General features: G+C 36.7%; 1 protein-coding gene across 3 annotated transcripts in view; it reads left to right on the top strand.

Moving 5' to 3' along the window:
• The window catches only part of LOC126458056 (probable multidrug resistance-associated protein lethal(2)03659), a 475,280-nt gene that overhangs the window by 107,524 nt on the left and 346,416 nt on the right, over positions 1-21,340 (top strand). For 2 of the 3 annotated variants that reach the window (XR_007585566.1, XM_050094853.1), the window contains exons 4-6: positions 3,153-3,287; positions 4,335-4,539; positions 11,276-11,498. Coding sequence is in view for 2 of the 3 variants with exons in the window: in XM_050094853.1 (XP_049950810.1) it covers positions 3,153-3,287; positions 4,335-4,539; positions 11,276-11,498 (563 nt within the window). In the remaining variant the exon portion in view is untranslated. Of the gene's footprint in view, positions 1-3,152; positions 3,288-4,334; positions 4,540-11,275; positions 11,499-21,340 lie in introns of those variants that run through there. The other variant, XM_050094854.1, reaches the window with a different exon arrangement.

Raw genomic sequence — 21,340 nt, 5'->3', positions numbered from 1 at the left:
TTAAGATAAAATGAAAATAGTTTATTTCTTAACACTTACGATTTAGAGATCTAATATATATATTTTTTCAGAGAAATTCATGACCACATGTTGACAGGACCTATATGATTTGAGATGAAATCACCCATGTTCATGATGAAGGTTGCTCAGGCCATCCCTCAGTAGTGACAATTCAAAGCAAGAGCTGAAGCAAAAATCGAAGAGGATAGATGTTTCACAGTTTGTGGTCTGCTTTCATTTTTTCCAGACATTTAAGAACTGTGTTGCACCAGATGGTTAGTGTAGATCTGGACTATAAAATAGTGTATGTCAGTTTGGTTCCTCAAATTTTGTCAGACAAACATGAAACCAAATCGATAGTGGTAAATTTTTGAATCATATTGTCACTGGTGATGAGACTTGGATATAACATTTCACATGATAAGCAAAGTGCCAATCAGTGGAATGGCATCATTCAATATCCCCAATGAAACCAGAAAAAGCAAAACTAATTTTGAGCATCAGAAAGAATGTGACAATGGTGTTTTAGGATTGTAAGGGTTCCTGCTCAATGACTACATGCTGAGATGTGAGACTATAAATGCATTTGCCTACTTCAGACACTTAAATGATTTTGCCACACCATTAAGAATAAGTGGCAAGGAATGCTAACCAGTGGAGTCACCATCCTTCATGATAATGCACGTCTGCATGCGGCAGGAGTGCCACAGGACTTGTTTCAGTCATTTCAGTGGGAAATGTTTCAACATCTGCCATACAGTCCGGACTTAGCCCCAAGCGATTATCACTTGTTCCCCAATCTGAAAGATTTTTTGAATGGACAATACTATGGAAGTGATGATGAACTTCCAGAAGCTGTTAACTAGTGGTTCAACAACTCGGCAACACCTGAGTATACAGATGGCATAGAAAAGATGGTAAAAGGTACAAGTGCCTAAATTTGAATGATGACTATGTAGAAAATTAGCTTGGGTAGCAAATTGTTTGTAAAATACATTTTTAATTATATCAAACAAAAATTATTTACTTTACGAATAACCCTCATAGTAGCCTAACACTTTTTGCAGATAATCCTGTTATCTATAATGGAGTACCATCTGAAAAAAGTTTCACAAATATCTATTTGGATCTTGATAATACTTCAAAATGCTGCAAAGATTGGCAGCATATTTTAAATGTTGAAAAATGTAAGATAATGCACTTCACAAAGTGCAAGAACATACTATCTTCTGGAATCAGTCACATTATAGAAATACTTGGGTGTTGCGATTTGTGGGGACCTGAAGTGGAATGATCACTTGGGCTTAATTGTAGATAAAGCAGGTAGTAGGCTTTGGTTCACTGATGTGATACTGGAAAATGTAGTCAACTTACAAATACTCATATGGCCTAGCCTGGAAAATTGTTTAAGTGTGGGATCCATACCAAGTAATACTAATAGATGATATTTAATGTATACATAGAAGGGCAGAACAGATTGTCACATCATTGTTTGACTCACAGGAGGGCATCACTGAAATTCTGAAAATGCTTCACTGTCAGACACTTGAAGATAGACATAAACTATTCCACAAAAGTGTACACACAAGTTTCAAGAACCATTATTAATTGAGGAAACTAGGAATGTACTGTAGCCCCCCCCCCCCCCCCCCTTCCCCCAAGTGTCTCACAGAGCAGCCACAGAGACAAGATTAAACTGATCACAGCCCACACAGAGGCATTTAAGTAGTCATGTGTTCTGTCTTCCAGATTCAAATGGAATGGAAAGAAACCCTAAAATGAGATACAATGGGAAATACCTTTTGCCAAGCACCTCAGTGGTTTTGAAGATGTAGGTATAGATGATGTGGAAAGTTCTTCAGATTAGTTTGTAGAAAGGAGTGTTACCTTAACAGTATGCCAAACAGTAGAATTGTTTCAGCCAATGAGTGCTGTTTGAATATTGTTGTAATTCATAGATTTAGTGTTAACCATGTGTGATACTTCTTCTTTGAGGAACATTGCATCTGTTATACTTTTCCAAACGTTGGGAGACCAAATTGCACCAAATAGTCACTGTAAATTGCAGTTATGCTCATACTGTCATCATTTTCACTTTCTTTTTAAACACCAAACTTAACTGCTTTTCTCAGATTTTATTTATTGTAAATGCTGCCCCATGTACATGCTTGTAAGTAGATCTGGATGGATGGCAGTGTAGAAGTTTATTCATTAAGAGACACTACCAGAACTGTCTGTATCTTGAGGCAAAAATACATATTTTGCATTAGAAATATCACAAGACAAGAATCAATAACTACCCATTATTCAGTGCAAGACTAATGCAGTTTGTGGAAAACTAATAGGTGCTGCTCAGTGTGGTGTGAAAAATATATTTAGTAGGATGCCTTTTGTTCTGAGATAGATCTGATAGAAACAGTAGATCCAAATACACAATCAGCTAATTCTGTTATGGTTAGAGCAGACAGGGAACTGAATCCTCATATGATGCATGGGTGAATGTTTCCAAGAACTATTTTTACTGAACTGAATGCTAAGTATACTGATGTATTAAATGTTTATTTTGGATGCCTAAACACTTGTAATGCTAATCACATATTCTACAAGGGACAGCAAATTTGATAAATATCTTTTGATTGGTGATGTAGCTGTATTTTACTTTAACATATGAAAAAAAAATGTTTTGGAAGGCATAAAGACATGGGATGATTAACTATTTCATACCTCATCGTTGCAAAAATATCATCAGTAAATGTTAACTATGTTGTAAGTTAGGAGATTCAGAATGCCTGAAATCTGTTGAGATTTGGGTGGGGAAGGGCTATTAATGCATATATTTCTAAGTGAAATAAGTCTTGTTCAGTATCAAGTCAATTACAGGTGTAAGGAAATGGATGTAGCATCAGCAGTCAATTAAACTGTTGAAGTAGTATTATTCTCACCTGTCTGTTTTGCTTGTTACTAATAGCTTTTTTTTGTTTATCATTCCTTCATTTTTTTCAACCCATGATTTTTTATTTGTTCTGTTTCCTCCTCATGACTTTTGTAGCTGCTTTGCATCTCTGATACAGTCTTAATTTGCATTATAATGTTTCATTTTCCATTTATAATTTTCATTTTTTTTATTAATAGTAGATTCCAATATGTTACAGTTTGTGGAAACAAGAATGTAGGAGAGCAGTGAAGAATAAAAGAAGTCCAAGTTATTTGCGTGTTATACTTAGTGCCTATGGATGGAAGTATATGATGTACGGATGCATTCTAGCTGCCCTTGAGTTGGTTGTCCGGTTAGTATATACAATTTTTGCAATTTTTGGAATATCAAAAATTACTGTACCAAGAATATGAAGACCTATGATCATTTTTATTAGCATACTTGTTACAAGATTCATACAGTATGCCGTGCTTTAGATGGTGAATTTTAGTGTACAATTGGGTGTTAATATTAGCCTGTATGAAGGCACATCTATGATGAGTCAGCAATAAATATCAACTGAAGAAGCTTTCAGAATTGTACAGTGCTCCATATATTTTGGAACCTCAAGACTAAAGAGGTTGGTAGTGTTTCTTCAGTCCAGAATAAATATTTGTCTCAGGCAGTAGGCTTACCATTCAATATGTGTAACATTATGTGACTTAACTGATACACTCTGAAATAAATGGTTACAGTACTTCAGCTGATTTGCTAAAGCTGTAAAATATTTAAACAAAAGAAAAAATTTCTTCACCATTAAGTGGCCACATGGAGGGTTTCCTGGTCTGTGCTACTGCATGGACTTGGATTCTGTTGCAGTTCCAACACAGAAATTTGACGATTATCTTTTCCATGTATACAAAAATGTAATGTTTGGCAAAGTTTTAAAAACTCCCTTCTTTTTCTCTTCTGTTACTTATAAAGCACCTTTTAATTATACAACAAAATATAGTGACTTGTACTTGCAGCATCAATGACTAAGGAAGAGATTCACAAGATTAGACAAGATAAAATACCAGTATTATACCCTTATTGAAATTTACAACCTAAAACATTCCTTCCATATTAAAATGCTTGAACCATCTAACTTTCAGAGATTTTCATTCACTTATTTTCCCCTTTTGTTTGTAATTTTAGAAATGATCTTAAATACTGAATACTTCCAGTTTATTGAGAACATACAGGCCAGTGCTTTCAAATGCTCAGCCTTAATTTCCAGTGATATAGTATGAAACAATAACTTTCTGTCATGTTCTAGAGAAGTTAAGGTTACACATTTGAATTTTTTTTGTATATTTCTAAAGAAATCAATCTGTTAAGTACTGAGAATGTCTCTGATAACCTTCGGTGATGTGTGAAGGGTGGCACAGCCACTCTTTCTTGGTTTTCTGTTACAGTATTTCTCACCAGGAAGTACCATGCCAATACTGGAAGCATATCTGTATGCTACTGCAGTAATATTGTGTTCTTTGGTAACTACCACTGTCACACATCCATTTGCAATGGCTATGTATCACTTAGGCCTCAAGATGAGGGTTGCCAGTTGTTCACTTCTTTATAGGAAGGTATGTCACATTGTAAATAGACAATGTATTTCACAGCACACTTGTTGTACAGATTAACATAGTATAGTGTTCTCATAACTTTTTTGTTGATGGTTCTGGAAAATCAAGGCCCAAGAGGAAAACAGATGTGTATTAATTGCAAGTTTTAGGGTCTATAACAGGTAGGAAGTATCAAATAAGGAAGGCTGCATAAGAGTGTGGAGAGGATTGGCACAGCATAGCTATATGGTAGTGTAGGAAGAGCACCCATAGGAAGATGAAGGTGATGATCATTTTTCACACAGTAATGAGACTTGCTGGTTAGATAGCATGGAGCCAGTTTTTTTTTTTTTTTAAATGACCAGTCAGAGAACAGAAGAGGAAAATAAAAGAATAAAAGATAGCATTCTGTGACTTTCCAAATTAGAAAAAAGAATTTTTTTAAGTGGAAAAATTAACTTAAATTTTGTATTTTTGTCTTAAATTTGTAAGTTAAAGGAAACCCATAAGTGTGCGGGAGTCAACTAAATTTCAACACACTAAAAGGGAACTTTAATGCAAAGCATCCGCCAGGTCTCCAGTACTGACAAACTTTTTAGCTGACTGTGTATTTGGATCTATTATTTCTATCAGATCTATCTCAGAACAAAAGGCATCCTACTAAATATATTTTTCACACCACACTGAGCAGCGCCTATTAGTTTTCCACAAACTGCATTAGTCTTGTCAATGAATAGTGGATAGTTATTGGTTCTTGTCTTGTGATATTTATAATGCAAAATATGTATTTTTGCCTCATGATAAAAGACAGTTTTGGTAGTCTCTTAATGAATGAACTTCTACACTGCCATCCATCCAGATCTACTCACAAGCATTGATTGGTGATGTAGCTGTATTGTACTTTAACATATGAAAGAAAATAATGTTTTGGAAGGCATAAAAACAATGGAAGAGAAGTTTTACTCAAGCAACATATCCAAAACTTTTTGAAGTGTATAATGTAGATGCACTTGGTGTAGAACCTGAAGACAGTGATATGAGTATGAAATACGATGTGTGGTTTCAAAACCTAAATACTGGTATCTCAGCAGCAACCTATACTGAGAAGGTAGAGTTACTGACACTGATACCAGGCAGCTACTCTATCTCATTTGTTATAAACAGAAGAGTGCTGTAAATGGTGTTGCCAACATGCACATTGTACACTAGAAATTCAATGAAGTGAAATATGCAGAATGCTGAAAAATTTTTAACACTCTACACAGAAAAATATTGCCACTGTGTTTGCACTGACTGCTAACATATTAACCAACCAATATTTTGTGTACTTCTCAAAAATTTTTGGATGGGGGTTTTTGAGTAATTTTGTATTTAGATCTATTGTTTCTATCAGATCTATCTCAGAACAAAAGGCATCCTTCTAAATATATTTTTCTCACCAGACTGAGCAGCACCTATTAGTTTTCCACAAACTGCGTTAGTCTTGTCACTGAATAATGGATAGTTATTGGTTCTTGTCTTGTGATATTTCTAATGATTCATTCATAGTTTCCTTATTTTCCCAGTTTGATACCTTTAGTATCACTAATGTTTTACATATATTATCTTTTGTAGACCGGTTCATTTATACCTGTAATTTATGCTGCTGTCCTATGTTTGTTTGGTATTTTTGTTCTCTTTCTTCTTCTCAGCTGGTATTTTCTCACTAATCCTTCTATACATGTATAAAATGTGTCCTGTCAGCATACACCCCCCATCAGCCTTTGCAACTGGTTTTGTCCTCCTACCCTCCTGTTCCCCTCTGCTTCCTCTTATCGCACTGTGTAACCTTCTACCACAGTGCCCTTCCTCATCATTCCTATTATCTCAGCCAAAACTAGAATAACAGTTTAAGATTGCAGCAGTGATCCCTATTTGTGTGTATTAAATATTTAGTCTTTATGTCTTCATTTGTCATATAGTGTATGTGCTATCTTCCCAGATTCTGAACTATTTTCCTCTTTTCACCTGTACCACTTTGTTACCTTCTCTTTGTTTAGCAGTGAAATTTCTTGTGCACTCTTAATGTGGACACCCTTGCTTTTACTTTCACCAAAAATTAATTTGACTTTTCTATATGCTGAATCTGTCCTGCAGCAGCTTCACTACACTTTCAGTTTATTTAATTCCTAAGTGGCTTATATTGCTGCAATTCTTTCTTATCTTGATCATATTTGTATTTCATTCTTTCATCAATCAATTGAAATGTTTCTTCTGATATCCAAAGTTTTTACTTATATATCTGCTTTATACCTAAATATGTCTGACGAACTTCTTTGATTGCCCTTTTCAGGGATGTTCATTCCTCTTCAGCTTAATTGCATGCTGTGGTATTTTGCTGTATCTACAGCACCTGCGACTTTCAAATGCACCTGATCATTCTTCACTAATTCAGTATCCCACATCTTTAGACATTGGTTTTTTGTAATGATTCTCTTAAACTGCAGTGCCACTAAATTGTGATGTAAGTCAATATCTGCTCCTAGGAAAGTCTTACAATGGAATATCTGACTTCCAAAACTCTGTCTTACTATTATATAATTCTTGAACAGTGTACCTGGTGTTATTAGCTGAAATTAACAGCAGTTCTCAAGGAGATTCTCTTCCTTGTCTCTCTTACGACCTAGCTTGAGAAATCCCATAACTTTGCCTTCTGTTCCTTCCCCTATTATACTGTTCCAGTACCCCATGATTATTAGGTTTTCATATCACTTTACACTCTGAGTTATCTGTTCAATGCCCTCATATCTCTCCATCTGTTCATTTTATGCTTGTGACATTAACCTTTATACGAGGGCTATCCAGAAAGTACATTACATTTTCGTTTGTGTCTGTTAGGGGCGGGGCTAGCGCAGCCATCTTGGTGTCATGGCATTCTGCCGCTCAGTTGGCATCCTGCCTTGCTAGTGAGAGGTACGTGCTGTACTCCATTTAGTTACTGTGACAGTTTGAAATGTCAGCGTTAATTGAAAATGCCGCGAAGTGTGAAGTACATGCTGTTACAACGTTTCTGACTGCAAAAAACTGTACACTGATAGAAATCTATTGGCAGCTTTGTGAAGTGTATGGGGACAACATATTCACTAAAGGTGGAGTGCATCAATGGGTCATAAAATTTAAAAATGGCCGAACTAATGTTCACGACGAAGAGCGAAGTGGAAGACCCAGCATAGTGACTGCCGAACGTGTCAAAAAAGTTGATGCCACAGTCTGTGAAAACCATAATTTCACAATAACGGAACTCGCTATGAGTTTTCCAGAAATTTCACGAAGTTTGTTGCACAAAATCATTACCAAAAAGCTTGGTTACCACAAGTTTTGTGCAAGATGGATACCAAATACTTGACAGAGATTCACAAAAATCAGCGAATGGCTGCAGCGTTAATGTTTTTGGACGCTTACGAGAAAGATGGTGACTCATTACTCGATCGCATCATTACTGGTGACAAAACATGGGTTAAGCATGTGAACTGCAAGACAGAATTGCAGTCAATACAGTAGGGGCACACACATTCCCCTCAAAAACCCAAGAAATGCATGCAGATAATGTCGGCAAGGAAGGTGATGGCGACTGTCTTTTGGGACAGAAAAGGTGTGATTTTTGTGGATTTCCTGGAAAGAGGCACTACAATAAACTCTCAAAGGTATTGCCAAACTCTGCACAACTTCAGAAGAGCAACACAAAATAAGTGCAGGGGAAAATTGGGCTCAAAGATCTTGCTGATTCACAACACCTGGGCCCACATGGCAAATGCCACTCGTGAAGTTCTCGAATCTTTTAAGTGGGAGTTGTTTCCTCATCCGCCATACAGTCCTGACCTGGCACCAAGTGACTTCCACTTATTCCCACCAATGAAGAAGTGGTTGGCTATGCAGCGTTTTGATGACAACGCACAGCTTCAAGAAGAGGTAACCATGTGGTTGAAGGCGCAGGCGGCCGAATTTTACGATGAAGGAATTTCCAAGCTCGTCCATCGCTATGATAAGTGCCTTAATTTAAATGGCAACTATGTAGAAAAGTAGTATTTAAGTGTGGCTTTCATCTGTATATAATAAAAAAAATTCCAATACTTTATTTATTTTTAATTCCAAAACATAATGTACTTTGTGGATAGCCCTCGTACATAAGCTATTGTTGTTGGATTTGCTTTGCTGTTAATTCTGATGTGTGTGACCCTGTTACTGAACAGTTCACAGTAGCTCACTCTTGGCCCTAATTTCTCATTCAAAATAAATCCTAGTCCCATTATACAATTTTCTATTGCTGTTGATATTATCTTATTTTCATCTGTCTATAAGTCATTATCTTCTTTCTGTTTTACTCCATTGGCCCCTACTGTGTCTATATAGTGAGTGGCTTGATGAATTCTCATGCAGCAGGACATGATGGTCTTAGTATGGACGCTCTTGAGAAATGTATTCATAAAATTTCATCATCTTTATCAGCAATTATCAACTTCCATATATGGACAGTCTATTTCCAGATGAGTTGATAAGTGGTCATATTGTGCCTATTTTTAAAAAAGGAAGCAGAAACCTAGTAGAAAACTTTCAACATATATCTGTTCTTCCAATAATATCCAAAATCTTCGAGAAAGTAATATACATAAGACACTGGAACTTCCTGGTAAGCGAAAAAGTGATTTCGAAGGGACAGCATGGGCTTGTAAAGGGATCAGCCACCATTACAGCAGCGTCCAGCTTAGTTGAAGACATCACTCAAGCAATAGACAATAAAGAACGTGTATGTGGCATCTATCTAGACTTACAAAAAGCATTTGACTATGTTGAAATGACCAAATTGCTGGACAAACTGTGGAAAAAACTATGGCATTCGAGACACAGCCCGTAATCTGATTAGATCCTATTTGACAAATGGGAAGCAGTTTGTGTCTATTAGCTCTACAGAGGGAGCATACAAATCAAACACTACTGACATTAATTTTGGTATTCCACAGGAGTCAAAATTAGGACCACTTCTTTTTATTATTTATGTTAATGATATTCGCTCTATAACAAACTCTGCTATAGCTATCTTATATGTAGATGATACCACATTAATATATCATAATCCTAGCTATTCACAACTTGAAGTGGAATCCAGTATTGCAGCAGGCAAGTTATGCAGTATTTTAATGGGAATAAACTAAAATTAAATACAAATAAATCAGTCTGTAATGAATTTGATCTTGGGAGGCAAAAAACTCATGAAAACCAAATTTTAATGGGTGAAGAATACATTAAAAAGGAATACTTGATCAAGTTTCTTGGCCTGACACTTGATGCAGAGTTAAATTGGTCTGATTATGTAAATGATATCTGCAAAAAGCTATCTTCTACCATATATGCCCTAAGAAAACTGACATCTTTTTTAACATTACCACTCTGAAGCAAATGTATTGTGCACTATTTGAATTCCATCTAAGCAATGGGATAGAGATATGGGAATCTAGCAGTAAAGGTAATAAGAAAAGAGTACTTATGCTACAGAAGAAGGCACTTAGAATTATGGGAAAGAAATGTGCCAGGGAATCCTGCAGAAATTTGTTTAAAAAATTTAAAATACTAGCTGTTTGTGATCTGTATGTACTTAAGATAATCATTATGGCATTAAACAGTAACAAAACAAATAATGAAGAAATACACAACCACAATACTAGAGGTAGAGAGAGAACTCACAATATCTCTCATAAAACCACACTTTATGAGAAAAGCCCTCACTATTCAGGTATAACATCCCTGAGTTGCTTCCACCCTAATATCTCCAAATTCTCCAATACATAACTAAGAAAGAAAATAAAATTATGGCTCCTAAACAATCTTGTGTGTTCTGTAGATGAGTTTCCATATTTAGAACACTTGTATGATGGAAGACCCTTTATCTAAAAATATATGACTCTCAGATCTTAGACTGTGTCACAAACTGTAAATATATGAATCTCAGATCTGAAGACTGCACCACAAACTGTAAATTTCTTTATTTATGTATTGCAATAGCAAACTATGTCATCCATATATGTAACATTGTTCTCTTGACTAAATTTATAAAAAAATGTGTAGATAACAATACCAGGCACATAATATGTAATTATAGTATGTAAGGCTCTGATTAACCCAGAAGACTGGAACAAAATTTGTTTTTAAAATCAGTTGATGTTGGATCAAAATAAATGAATAAATATTGAGCCTTTCCATTTTCCATTCCAGATTTTTCTAGTTACATTCAGATTTCTGGCATTCCATGCTCTGACTTGTAGAACATTACTGTTTCTTTGGTTTTTCAAACTTTTTCTCATGGTCTCATCTCCTTTGACAGTCCCCTCCATGGGTCAGAATTGGAGACTAATCCAGAATCTTCAGGCAATGAAGAGGTCATTCTGACACTTTTTAATTACAGACATATTTCCTGTGGGTACACATCATGTGTGTTTGACGCAGTGGTTTCCATTTCCTTCTCTGTTCTCATGCCATTGATCATTGTTGATTCTTCCACCCTTTGGGGCAGTTTCTGACATGTGCTACAATGTAACTACCTGTATATTCATTCTACCTTCTGATATTTTGGACTGAAATTGTTCTGCTTGAGAGTAACGGCTGAAATTAAATAAATAAATATAAATGAAAGTAACAATTTTGTGCAAAAACATTTAACTTAATGTATGTTGCTGTTGTCATTGCACAATTTCTTACAATTATTGTTTTATTTGCTATTTTGTAGGCACTGAAGCTTAATGAGAATGCTTTATCAGGTACTGCTATTGGACAGGTGGTAAATCTTATGGCTAATGATGTCCAGAGATTTGATACGATATTCTTACTTGGACATTACTTGTGGCTTGGACCCATAGAAGCAGCTATCATAACATACTTCATATGGACAAAAATTGGAGTAGCGGCATTTGGTGGAGCTATTTGTGTGTTGCTGTTTATTCCTTTACAAGGTTGGTAAGAAAATATAATCGTAATGTAATGTATGCTTAAGTCAGGTTCTGTAAGACAGCAGAGAAAAGAAATATGCAACATATGGCAACAACTTTACTTTCCTATTTTCATTATGATTAGATGTACAAAATTTTGGAATTGCAAAATCTTATGATTTGCATCATTTCTGACATAAATAATTACCTCATTGCAACTGGAACAACAGACTGAATGATCTGAATAGTAAAGTTTCTTGGATAGTGAGGGGGGGGGGGGGGGGTGTTGGCTGCAGAATTTGTTTCTATGATTTTCTCAATATTCATAACGTGCGTAATGTAGGAATTTAAACATCAGAATTTCGAAAAGAAAATTAGCAAAAATTTTATATGGACCTTAATATTTAATATAGGTGTGTATGCAGAGTAGGATGATGGTAGCCAGCCTCATTCATCACAAGCTCTACTAGTGTCTTGGCATCATTCTCTGATTTTGGGTTAATGACAAGTTTGAAAAGATGGATGCAACACTACGTTAGTTAGCTTGACGCTTTCCCACATCTATTGACACATGTATTATTACAATGATCATCTCATCCTAGATAATCCATAGAGTTCATTCATCACAGGTTGGCATTCACATTCACCTTCAAAATAGTTGACAGTGGTAATATATTTCCAGTGCTCTTTGTTTTACAATCCTGATGGAAAACACACATTAGATAGGCCCATTTAAATATTCACTGCACATAAAAATTGCCCACAGAGATGTTGATGAAATGAATGCATACCACATCCTGACTTTCATTGACTGAAGGACTGCCAATTACATGGAAATGACCAATTTTATTAGTAATTGTGACTCAGAGATCTTGACTTTGTGAATAACTACTACAGACTGCTTTGAAGTAGTTTACAAAGATATTAACTCATAACTCAAGTGACTCCGTGATGTTACTGAACTAAATTATTTCCTCAGACCTGAAGTTTGACACTTTGGTATTTGTATGACGATAACTAAATGAGAACAGACTGGGCCACTGTGCAGCATTACTCCTTATAAGAAAGCATATTAATCATTATTAAAATTTGTTATTATGTTTTATGCTATAGACTCTAATAAGTTAGCTAGCACAATTAGTGGACATAGAAATTATAATGAACCAAGAAGTAATCTAGTTTCAATTATAAATGAATAAAGGAGAAATTGATGAAATTTCCTAAACTGAATAATTAACAAACTAACAAATTTCCCTACTGCAAATGGGCATTTTTTAATCAGAAAAATTAGGGCTACAAAGCTAGGTATGCCTAACTGAATTTTGAAAATAATCACCATTTAAAAATGGAACCTTCTGGAAGATGAAAACTTTAATTGCAAATTACATTTGTAACAAAACTTTTTTGGAAAAACTAAAATGTTTACTGAGCTATTTTGTTACATTGAGAGTTACTTATCAGCTGGTAGGAGATATCTAAAGGAATTTCTGAGTTATCTCAACTACAAATGAACATGTTTGTCATAGAGCACAGCAAATAATTTAGTAAACATCTAAATACTTGCATGGAGCATTTTATACACTCAACACACATGGAAGAAGCCATGAATACATCTCAAAGAAGTTTGTACACAGTCATTTCACTGGAGTTGGTCAATTAGTCAATATTGTGGTCACCACGAAAGCTGTAAAGGCTACAGTGTGGATTGATTCCACATTGTGCCTCATCTGACTTATATCTGACCTAAGGACTTTGGGGGAGGTAACCAACTCATGCCGGGGACAGGCCACCTAGGTGGATGGATGGCAGAGGTAGAAACAGCTGGAGCAGTAGCGAGCACTTGGGGCTCGCAGATAGGCAGAGCCATTGGAGTTTCAGAGAGCGAGACCATCTCACACCTCCTTTACTGTGCACCTGATAGCCAAGTGCGCCAGAAATCTCTGGAAATTTGCATTTTATTTGTCTGCCAGTGCATGTGAATAGTGGTGTAGCAGGTGGCAGGTGTCTGTGTCTCCCAATGAGGGCGTTGCCACAGGGGCATGTGGTGCACGTGTCAGCACAGATGGGTTGCATGGTAGTTCATCTTGGGGAGGAGCAAAGAAGGCAGGCTTAAATCTTTCTGTTGATATTGTCTCTGTGCCTCCTTCCTTGTGAATGATTCAAGTGTTAGGTCCCCTCAACAGCACTTCATATGGACCAGAGTATGGAAAGTGAGAGGTGGCCAGATTGCATCATCACACAACCATATATGCACTGATGTATGTAGTTCTTTGAAGATGAACTGATTATGTTGACTATGACATTGTGGGGTGCAGGAACATATACAACTGATGAGTTGCTCCAATTTTTTAAGAAAGTTCAGCTGGTCCACAAGAATCTATATAGGTGAAGGTGCAATGAAGTCACCCAGCACACACCGTTGTTCACTGAAGACTACTTGTGCTGGAGAGCAGAACAAATCCTCTTTTAATGCTCAGAGCTCAAGCAGTGCCCAGGGCAGAGCATCAGTCCATGACTCTTTGTGGCACATGATGATAGATTTGCGTGAGTGATGCGAGTGTTCAACCATGCCATCACTAGCAGAATGATAGCTTGTGATCCAAAGGAGACGAGTATCACACGAGTTGAGTAGGTGGTTGAATAGCAATGCTTCAGAGTGACAGTTTCATTTAGTTGTGATGGTTAGAGGAATGTCATGGCGAGAAAACCGTATGTTGATGAATGGTGTGGCAACAGATGCAGAGTGATGTCAGTGAGAGATGTGGCCTCGGGCCACCTGGTTTAGTGATCAGTGATGGTTAAAAGATAACATTGGTCGATAATGCATGGTTAGGGTGAGACAGATCTAAGGGGATGTTGGCAAAGTGTGCCGATGGTAGAGGGAAGTCCTGAGTGATGGCATGAACAAGCCGTGAGATTTTGTTTCATTGGCATGCAAGGCAAGAATGGGGCCATGTACGATTGTCCTTTTTGATGCCATGTACAATTGTCCTTTTTGATGCCATGTACGATTGTCCTTTTTGATCCCAGGCCAGATGACCTTGCTTGTCACCAGTTTGACTTTTGCCTTCATACCAGGATGTGACATGTGGATTGCATTGAAGACCTCTGGAAGGTGATTTTGCAGGATGAGCAGATGTAGCTGGTTGCCACCACTGTCACACCACATTTCACATGAGAATCAGTCCACTGGTACACACACCAGATAATGTGAGGCAGAGTTTGCATTGTGGATGTACTGTTGAATGAAGGTGTCTGTACGCTGGCTGTCTGTAGTCTTTGACCTGTTCACCTTAGTAATACTTGCCACAGACTGCAAGAGGCTGTCAGTGACAGTATTATCTTTGCCTTTGATTAGGTGAGTGTCAGTTGTGAATTGAGCCACAAAGTCTGCATGCCTTGTTTGACATGGTGAGGCATGTCCTGTTGGAATGGACGTGAAAGACCAATAATCAGTAAACACTGCAAATTGTTGACCTTCTGGTAAAGGCCAGAAATGTTTGATGGTAACATATACGGCCAGCAATTCCTCTCTATGGCATTCCATTTTGTTTCTGCTTCTTTCATACACTTGGAGAAGAATGCTAAGGATTGTCATGAACCATGTCCTTGTTGTAAGGCTGCACTCACTGCTGCTTGACTGGCGCTCAACTACGAACGGACAATTCTGTCGTAGAGCACACCAAATAATTTATAAACTTGTGGGTAACACAGATACATAGGCACTAATATATGTTGAAGAAGCCATGAATACATCTCAAAGAAAGGTCACCAATTTTTTTAAACCTAGTGCTGGTCTGGAGCAGGTGACAGAGGATTTAGGATCACTTTGCAAAGATTTCACTAAGGAAGACACCGTGGTTATAGTGGGTGGGGCAGGTAACAGTATTGACAGAGATCCTGGGTACAGCATAGAGTGTGACCTGGCGAAGATTGCATCAGCATCGAGGCATACCAGTGTTGAGTTTGTATCTGTTCTTGGGCGCCATGACCGACCTCATTTGAACTCTTCTGTCAAGAGAGTTAATTTGGAGCTGGAACGGCTGCTCATGTCGGGTGCGGGGTCACACATTGGTGTGGTTCATGTTGATTCTGTCAGTAGGTGGGATTATACTAGGCATGGCCTTCACCTCAACAGGAAGGGGAAGGGTAAATTGGCTGGGGAAATAGCAGGAAAGTTAAAGGGGGGAGGCACTGTCATGAGTGGTAAAATACCAGTGGTTATAGGATTCAGAAAAGACCCTTTTTTAGGGTAGGGAGGACAGAAAGAAAACAAATTTTAAGAGAGGTTAGAACTGAGACAAACCTTCAGTTTGAGAAAGAAATCAAAAAACATAATTCCAGCTTATTACATCAACATAAACAGCCATTGGTTAAGAATTTTCAACTGTCAGCAGATATTTTAACTCCATCCAATTTTAAGTCAGTCAATGTGAAATGTCAGCTATCTTTATTGCATCAAAATATTCGAGGACTGAGAAATAAAATTAATGAATTAACTATCTGCATAGATGAATTAGAGTCTTCAAACCCAGCTGACATAATCTGCCTCTCTGAACATCATGTGACCACTGGTATAGAACTTTTAAGTGTTACAGGGTTTAGGTTAGCATCTCACTATTGTAGATCAGAAATGGAGAAAGGAGGAGTTGCCACATTCATCAGGAACTGTCATAAATTTAAGAACATAGACATTCATAAATTTTGCCTAGAACAGCATATGGAAGCATGTGCAACAGAATTAGAATTTCACAAAAAATCTTTCATAATATTAAGTGTATATCGAGCACCTGCAGGTAACTTTAATCTGTTTGTAAACCACCTTGAAGCTGTACTGGCCCATTTAACAACCAAAAACAAAGAAATAGTGGTTGCTGGTGATTTCAATGTAGATTTCCTTAAAGACTCTCCCAATAAGAACCTATTTGAGTTAGTAACACTATCATTCAACTTAATTCCCACAGTAAAGTTCCCCACTAGGATAACCACTTGCTCACAAACAGCCATTGATAATATCTTTATAGAAAAGTCAAATGAACAAAATTATATTACAAAACCAATAGTCAATGGCCTCTCAGACCATGACATGCAGTTCCTTCTGTTAAATGTTAATACTGAACAAGATATAAAATCTGTTAAATCTGAGCTCAAGAGGGTAATCAGTAAGCCAAAAATTGATTATTTTAGGACACTCCTCAGAGACATTCACTGGACTGATGTTTACAGTGCTCATGGCATGAATGAAAAATATAACATTTTTGCTAATAAAGTGCTTACCTTATTTGAACACTGCTTTCCCCCAAAACTTACCAAGGTTAGAGCAAAGTCTACAAAGAAGCCATGGATTACTCGAGGAATAGGGGTATCTTGTAAAACAAAAAGAAAACTGTATCTGTCAATCCGAAACATTTCCAATGTTGATGCTATAGCACATTATAAGAAATACTGCAAAATATTAAAGACTGTAATACGGATGTCAAAGCAAATATATTACAAGGAAAAGATAGTCATATCAGATAACAAAATAAAGACAATATGGGATATAGTGAAGGAGGAGACCGGTAGAACCAGACATGAAGAGGAACAAATAGCATTAAGAGTAAATGATGCATTGGTGACAGATGTGTATAGTGTTGCAGAACTTTTTAACAAACATTTTATAACTGTTACTGAAAAGATGGGGTTGTCAGGTTCGGTAGATGCTGCTATGGATTACCTTAGACCAGACATTTCAAGTAACTTCCATAATATGAATTTGACCCTCACTACCCCAACAGAAATAATGTCCATCATAAAATCTTTAAAATCAAAAACATCTAGTGGGTATGATGAAATATCAACAAAGTTAATTAAAGAATGTGATTCTGAGCTAAGTAACATATTAAGCTATCTGTGTAACCAGTCGTTTATCAGTGGAATATTTCCCGAATGGCTGAAATATGCTGAAGTTAAGCCACTGTTTAAGAAGGGAGATAAAGAAATAGCATCAAATTTCCGTCCAATTTCACTGTTGCCAGCATTCTCAAAAATTTTCGAAAAAGTAATGTACAGTCGTCTTTATAACCATCTTATCTCAAATAACATACTGTCAAAGTCACAGTTTGGATTTCTAAAAGGTTCTGATATTGAGAAGGCTATCTACACTTACAGTGAAAATGTACTTAATTCATTAGACAAAAAATTGCAGGCAACTGGTATATTTTGTGATCTGTCAAAGGCATTTGACTGTGTAAATCACAATATCCTTTTAAGTAAACTAGAATATTATAGTGTAACAGGAAATGCTGCAAAATGGTTCAAATCTTATATCTCTGGCAGGAAACAAAGGGTGTTATTAGGAAAGAGACATGTATCAAGCTATCAGGCATCATCCAACTGGGAACTAATTACATGTGGGGTCCCACAAGGTTCCATTTTGGGGCCCTTACTTTTTCTTGTGTATATCAATGACCTTTCATCAGTAACATTACCAGATGCCAAGTTTGTTTTGTTTGCTGATGATACAAACATTGCAATAAATAGCAAATCAAGTGTAGTCTTAGAAAGATCAGCCAATAAAATATTTGTAGACATTAATCACTGGTTCCTAGCGAATTCTTTGTCACTAAACTTTGAAAAAACACACTACATGCAGTTCAGAACTTGTAAGGGGTGTCCCAAGAGTATATGTCTAACATATGATGACAAGAAGATAGAAGAAGTGGACGGTGTTAAATTCTTGGGATTACAGCTTGATAATAAATTCAACTGGGAGGAGCACACCACAGAACTGCTGAAGCGTCTTAACAAATCTCTGTTTGCAATGCGAATTTTGTCAGACATAGGGGATATAAAAATGAAAAAGCTGGCATACTATGCTTACTTTCATTCCATAATGTCATATGGGATTATTTTCTGGGGTAATTCATCAAGCCAAGCTAAAGTTTTCCGGGCACAAAAACGTGCAGTAAGAATTATATGTGGTGTGAACTCAAGAACATCCTGCAGAAGCCTGTTTAGGGAACTAGGGATACTAACTACAGCTTCCCAATATATTTATTCCTTAATGAAATTTGTCATTAAAAATATATCACTTTTTCAAACCAATAGCTCAATTCATGGAATCAATACTAGAAATAAGAATAATCTTCACAAGGATTTAAAGTCACTTAGTCTTGTACAAAAAGGTGTGCATTATTCAGGAACACACATTTTCAATAACTTGCCAGCAGCCATAAAAAGCTTAACAACCAATGAAATTCAGTTTAAGAGAAGCCTAAAGGATTTATTGGTGGCCAACTCCTTCTACTCCATTGATGAATTTCTGAGGAAAACCAACTGATTTGTATATAAGTACAACATATCTTCTGCACAATTTCAGTGCAGTAATGTGTTCACTGAAAATTTGTGTGTGTGTGTGTGTGTGTGTGTGTGTGTGTGTGTGTGTGTGTGTGTAAGTATAATCGAACTTCTGCACCATTTCAGTGCAGTAATGTGTTCATTGTAAATAAGTATTACAGTAGTTGTATTACATGTTTCTTACCTTATAAATAAATAAAAAACTTTTTTATTTTAAATTCAGTGCAATAGTATTTGTAAAATGACTCTTAGTGTTCATTAAAAAATGACGATCATTCCACTTGGGACCTGTGGAATGGTACATTAGCTTATTTGTTTTAGTTTAAATATTTGTCATGTATTGTTGTTTTTCTGACATGTTCCACATCCTGGAGGACCTCCTCACTACGGATCAATTGGAATGAAAGTAAATCTAATCTAATCTAATCTAATCATACACAGTCATTTCACTAGAGATGATTGAGTAGTCAATATCGTGGCCATCACAAGCTCACTTCAGATGCTATCTCCACTTATTTGTGGGAAATATTAAACTATAGACATCTTTCCATCACAATTGTTTGCAGTTCATGTAATTAGCTTTTTGTCACCATATTTGGGGAACTGTGGTGTGAACAATTGGGCCTTGTGTCTAGCCAAGATGGCGCCGGGTAAAAGTGTGCAAATTGCCGATCCTGCAGTTCCAACGAATTTCGACTGTAATAAGAGCAAAATATGTTCAAAAAGAGTTATACAAGTTATTCTTTGTATTAACTGTAATTATTGGTAACACAAAAAATGCGTCAAAGTTAACCTGAAATACTTTAACAGTGAAGATCAGTGGACATACTGCCAATGCATCATACTAGCTATGGAATCCAAAGTAAACAATACTCTAAAAACACAGGATCACATAATTACATCATTGAAACAAGAAATAATGGTCCTCATCCTCAAGCATGAAAACCTACTGGTGAAGTATCAAGAACTATTCGTGAAGTGTAATGAACTTGAACTGGCAGTATCCAATAAACCCATGAACAATGAACTCGTTATCTGCACCCCGAACGTAAATATTGGTAAAAAAACTGGCGTTTAACAGGACAGTGTACAGCGTACTACAAGAAATAGTAAAGCTGCAAGTCATGCTCAGAATGCAATGCTGAGCCCTAACAGAAATCGTGTGTTGTCTAGCGCCACGTGTGATCATAGCCCTGTATGATATGCATGTAAACGAACTGCCACGGAAAACAAAGCTAATGTGGCGGTAGGCCTATGTGAAATGGATCCAAAAAGTGATTATAGAATTGTAACATTTGATAACCACCTGATGCAAGTTGCTAGCAAGGTCAATTTACAGTCTAACATTGCACAAGATCTTATGCAAAAATTAACCCAAAGAGAACAATCCGCCACACAGTGTATGAGTAATCCATCAGTGAACGTAATTGCTCAAGCACCAAAATATGTGCAGGACAAAAATGAAAGAAATTCCAGATCATTGCATAGCAGGAATATCTCAGACGAAATGAAAGTGCTAATATTAAGTGACAGTCATGGAAGAGACAGTGCTCAAATACTGCAAGACAAACTAGGGCCCTCATGCCAGGTAAAAAGCATAGTAAAACCTGGCACTCCACAAAAGGAAGTGGTAAAAAATGCAGAAAATTTGACAAGAAGCTTTAGTACACTTGATACTTTGATTGTAATGGGGGGGGGGGGGGGTTCTAACAACAATGACAACTATGGAAGACAATAAGAAACCAAAAGTCAGAAACCATGAACAGATGCTTAAAAGCAATTTGATCAAGACAAACAAGATGGGGAATAAAAAGAACAATAGTGGCCATACAGTGCAAACTACACTAGACAAATGAGTCACAAAGTCACAGAGATGAAACACAAACCACTGACTCCTCAAAAAGGTCAGGAACCTGAAAGTATCAATAATGTGATGATGAATCTTATCAAGACAGCCCTCCAAAATGACAATGTGATGCGTCAGCAGTGTGATGTGCATGTGGATAGTTTTCAGGACCACCTGGAAGATGAGTCGGCTGCCAAGGATGACCAACAAAACCAGTACTACTCAGAAGTCAACATATCTGGAACACAGCACAATTTAAACTAAAAGTCAGTGACACAGTAAATATGACTTCGAGCCACCTGAGTAAACACCACTCAGACCTGAAAATCTATTAACACAATGTCCAATCCTTAAGCAACAAAACTGATGACTTAAGCATTTTGCTGACCAGTGAACTCAGTGAAATCTCAGTAGTATGCATAGCAGAGCACTGGCTCTGCACTGATGTAGTTAATCTCACTACCAAATTTCGAGTTGTGTGAACACTACTCCAGATCAAATGATGGACATGGTGGGGTTGCCATATTCATAAAATAACACATTGAATATAGCCCACTTCCTACCCTAAAGGAAATAGGAACAGACAAGATATTTGAATATGCAGCCATAAAGCTTACAGATCTAAATTTAATTGTAACTACAATTTACCGTCCCCCCTTCTGCAGTATTAATGATTTTCTGT

The sequence above is a fragment of the Schistocerca serialis genome, chromosome 2, assembly GCF_023864345.2.
Source record: "Schistocerca serialis cubense isolate TAMUIC-IGC-003099 chromosome 2, iqSchSeri2.2, whole genome shotgun sequence".
In the NCBI taxonomy this organism is placed as follows: domain Eukaryota; kingdom Metazoa; phylum Arthropoda; class Insecta; order Orthoptera; family Acrididae; genus Schistocerca; species Schistocerca serialis.
This window is presented reverse-complemented; position numbering and strand designations above follow the sequence as displayed.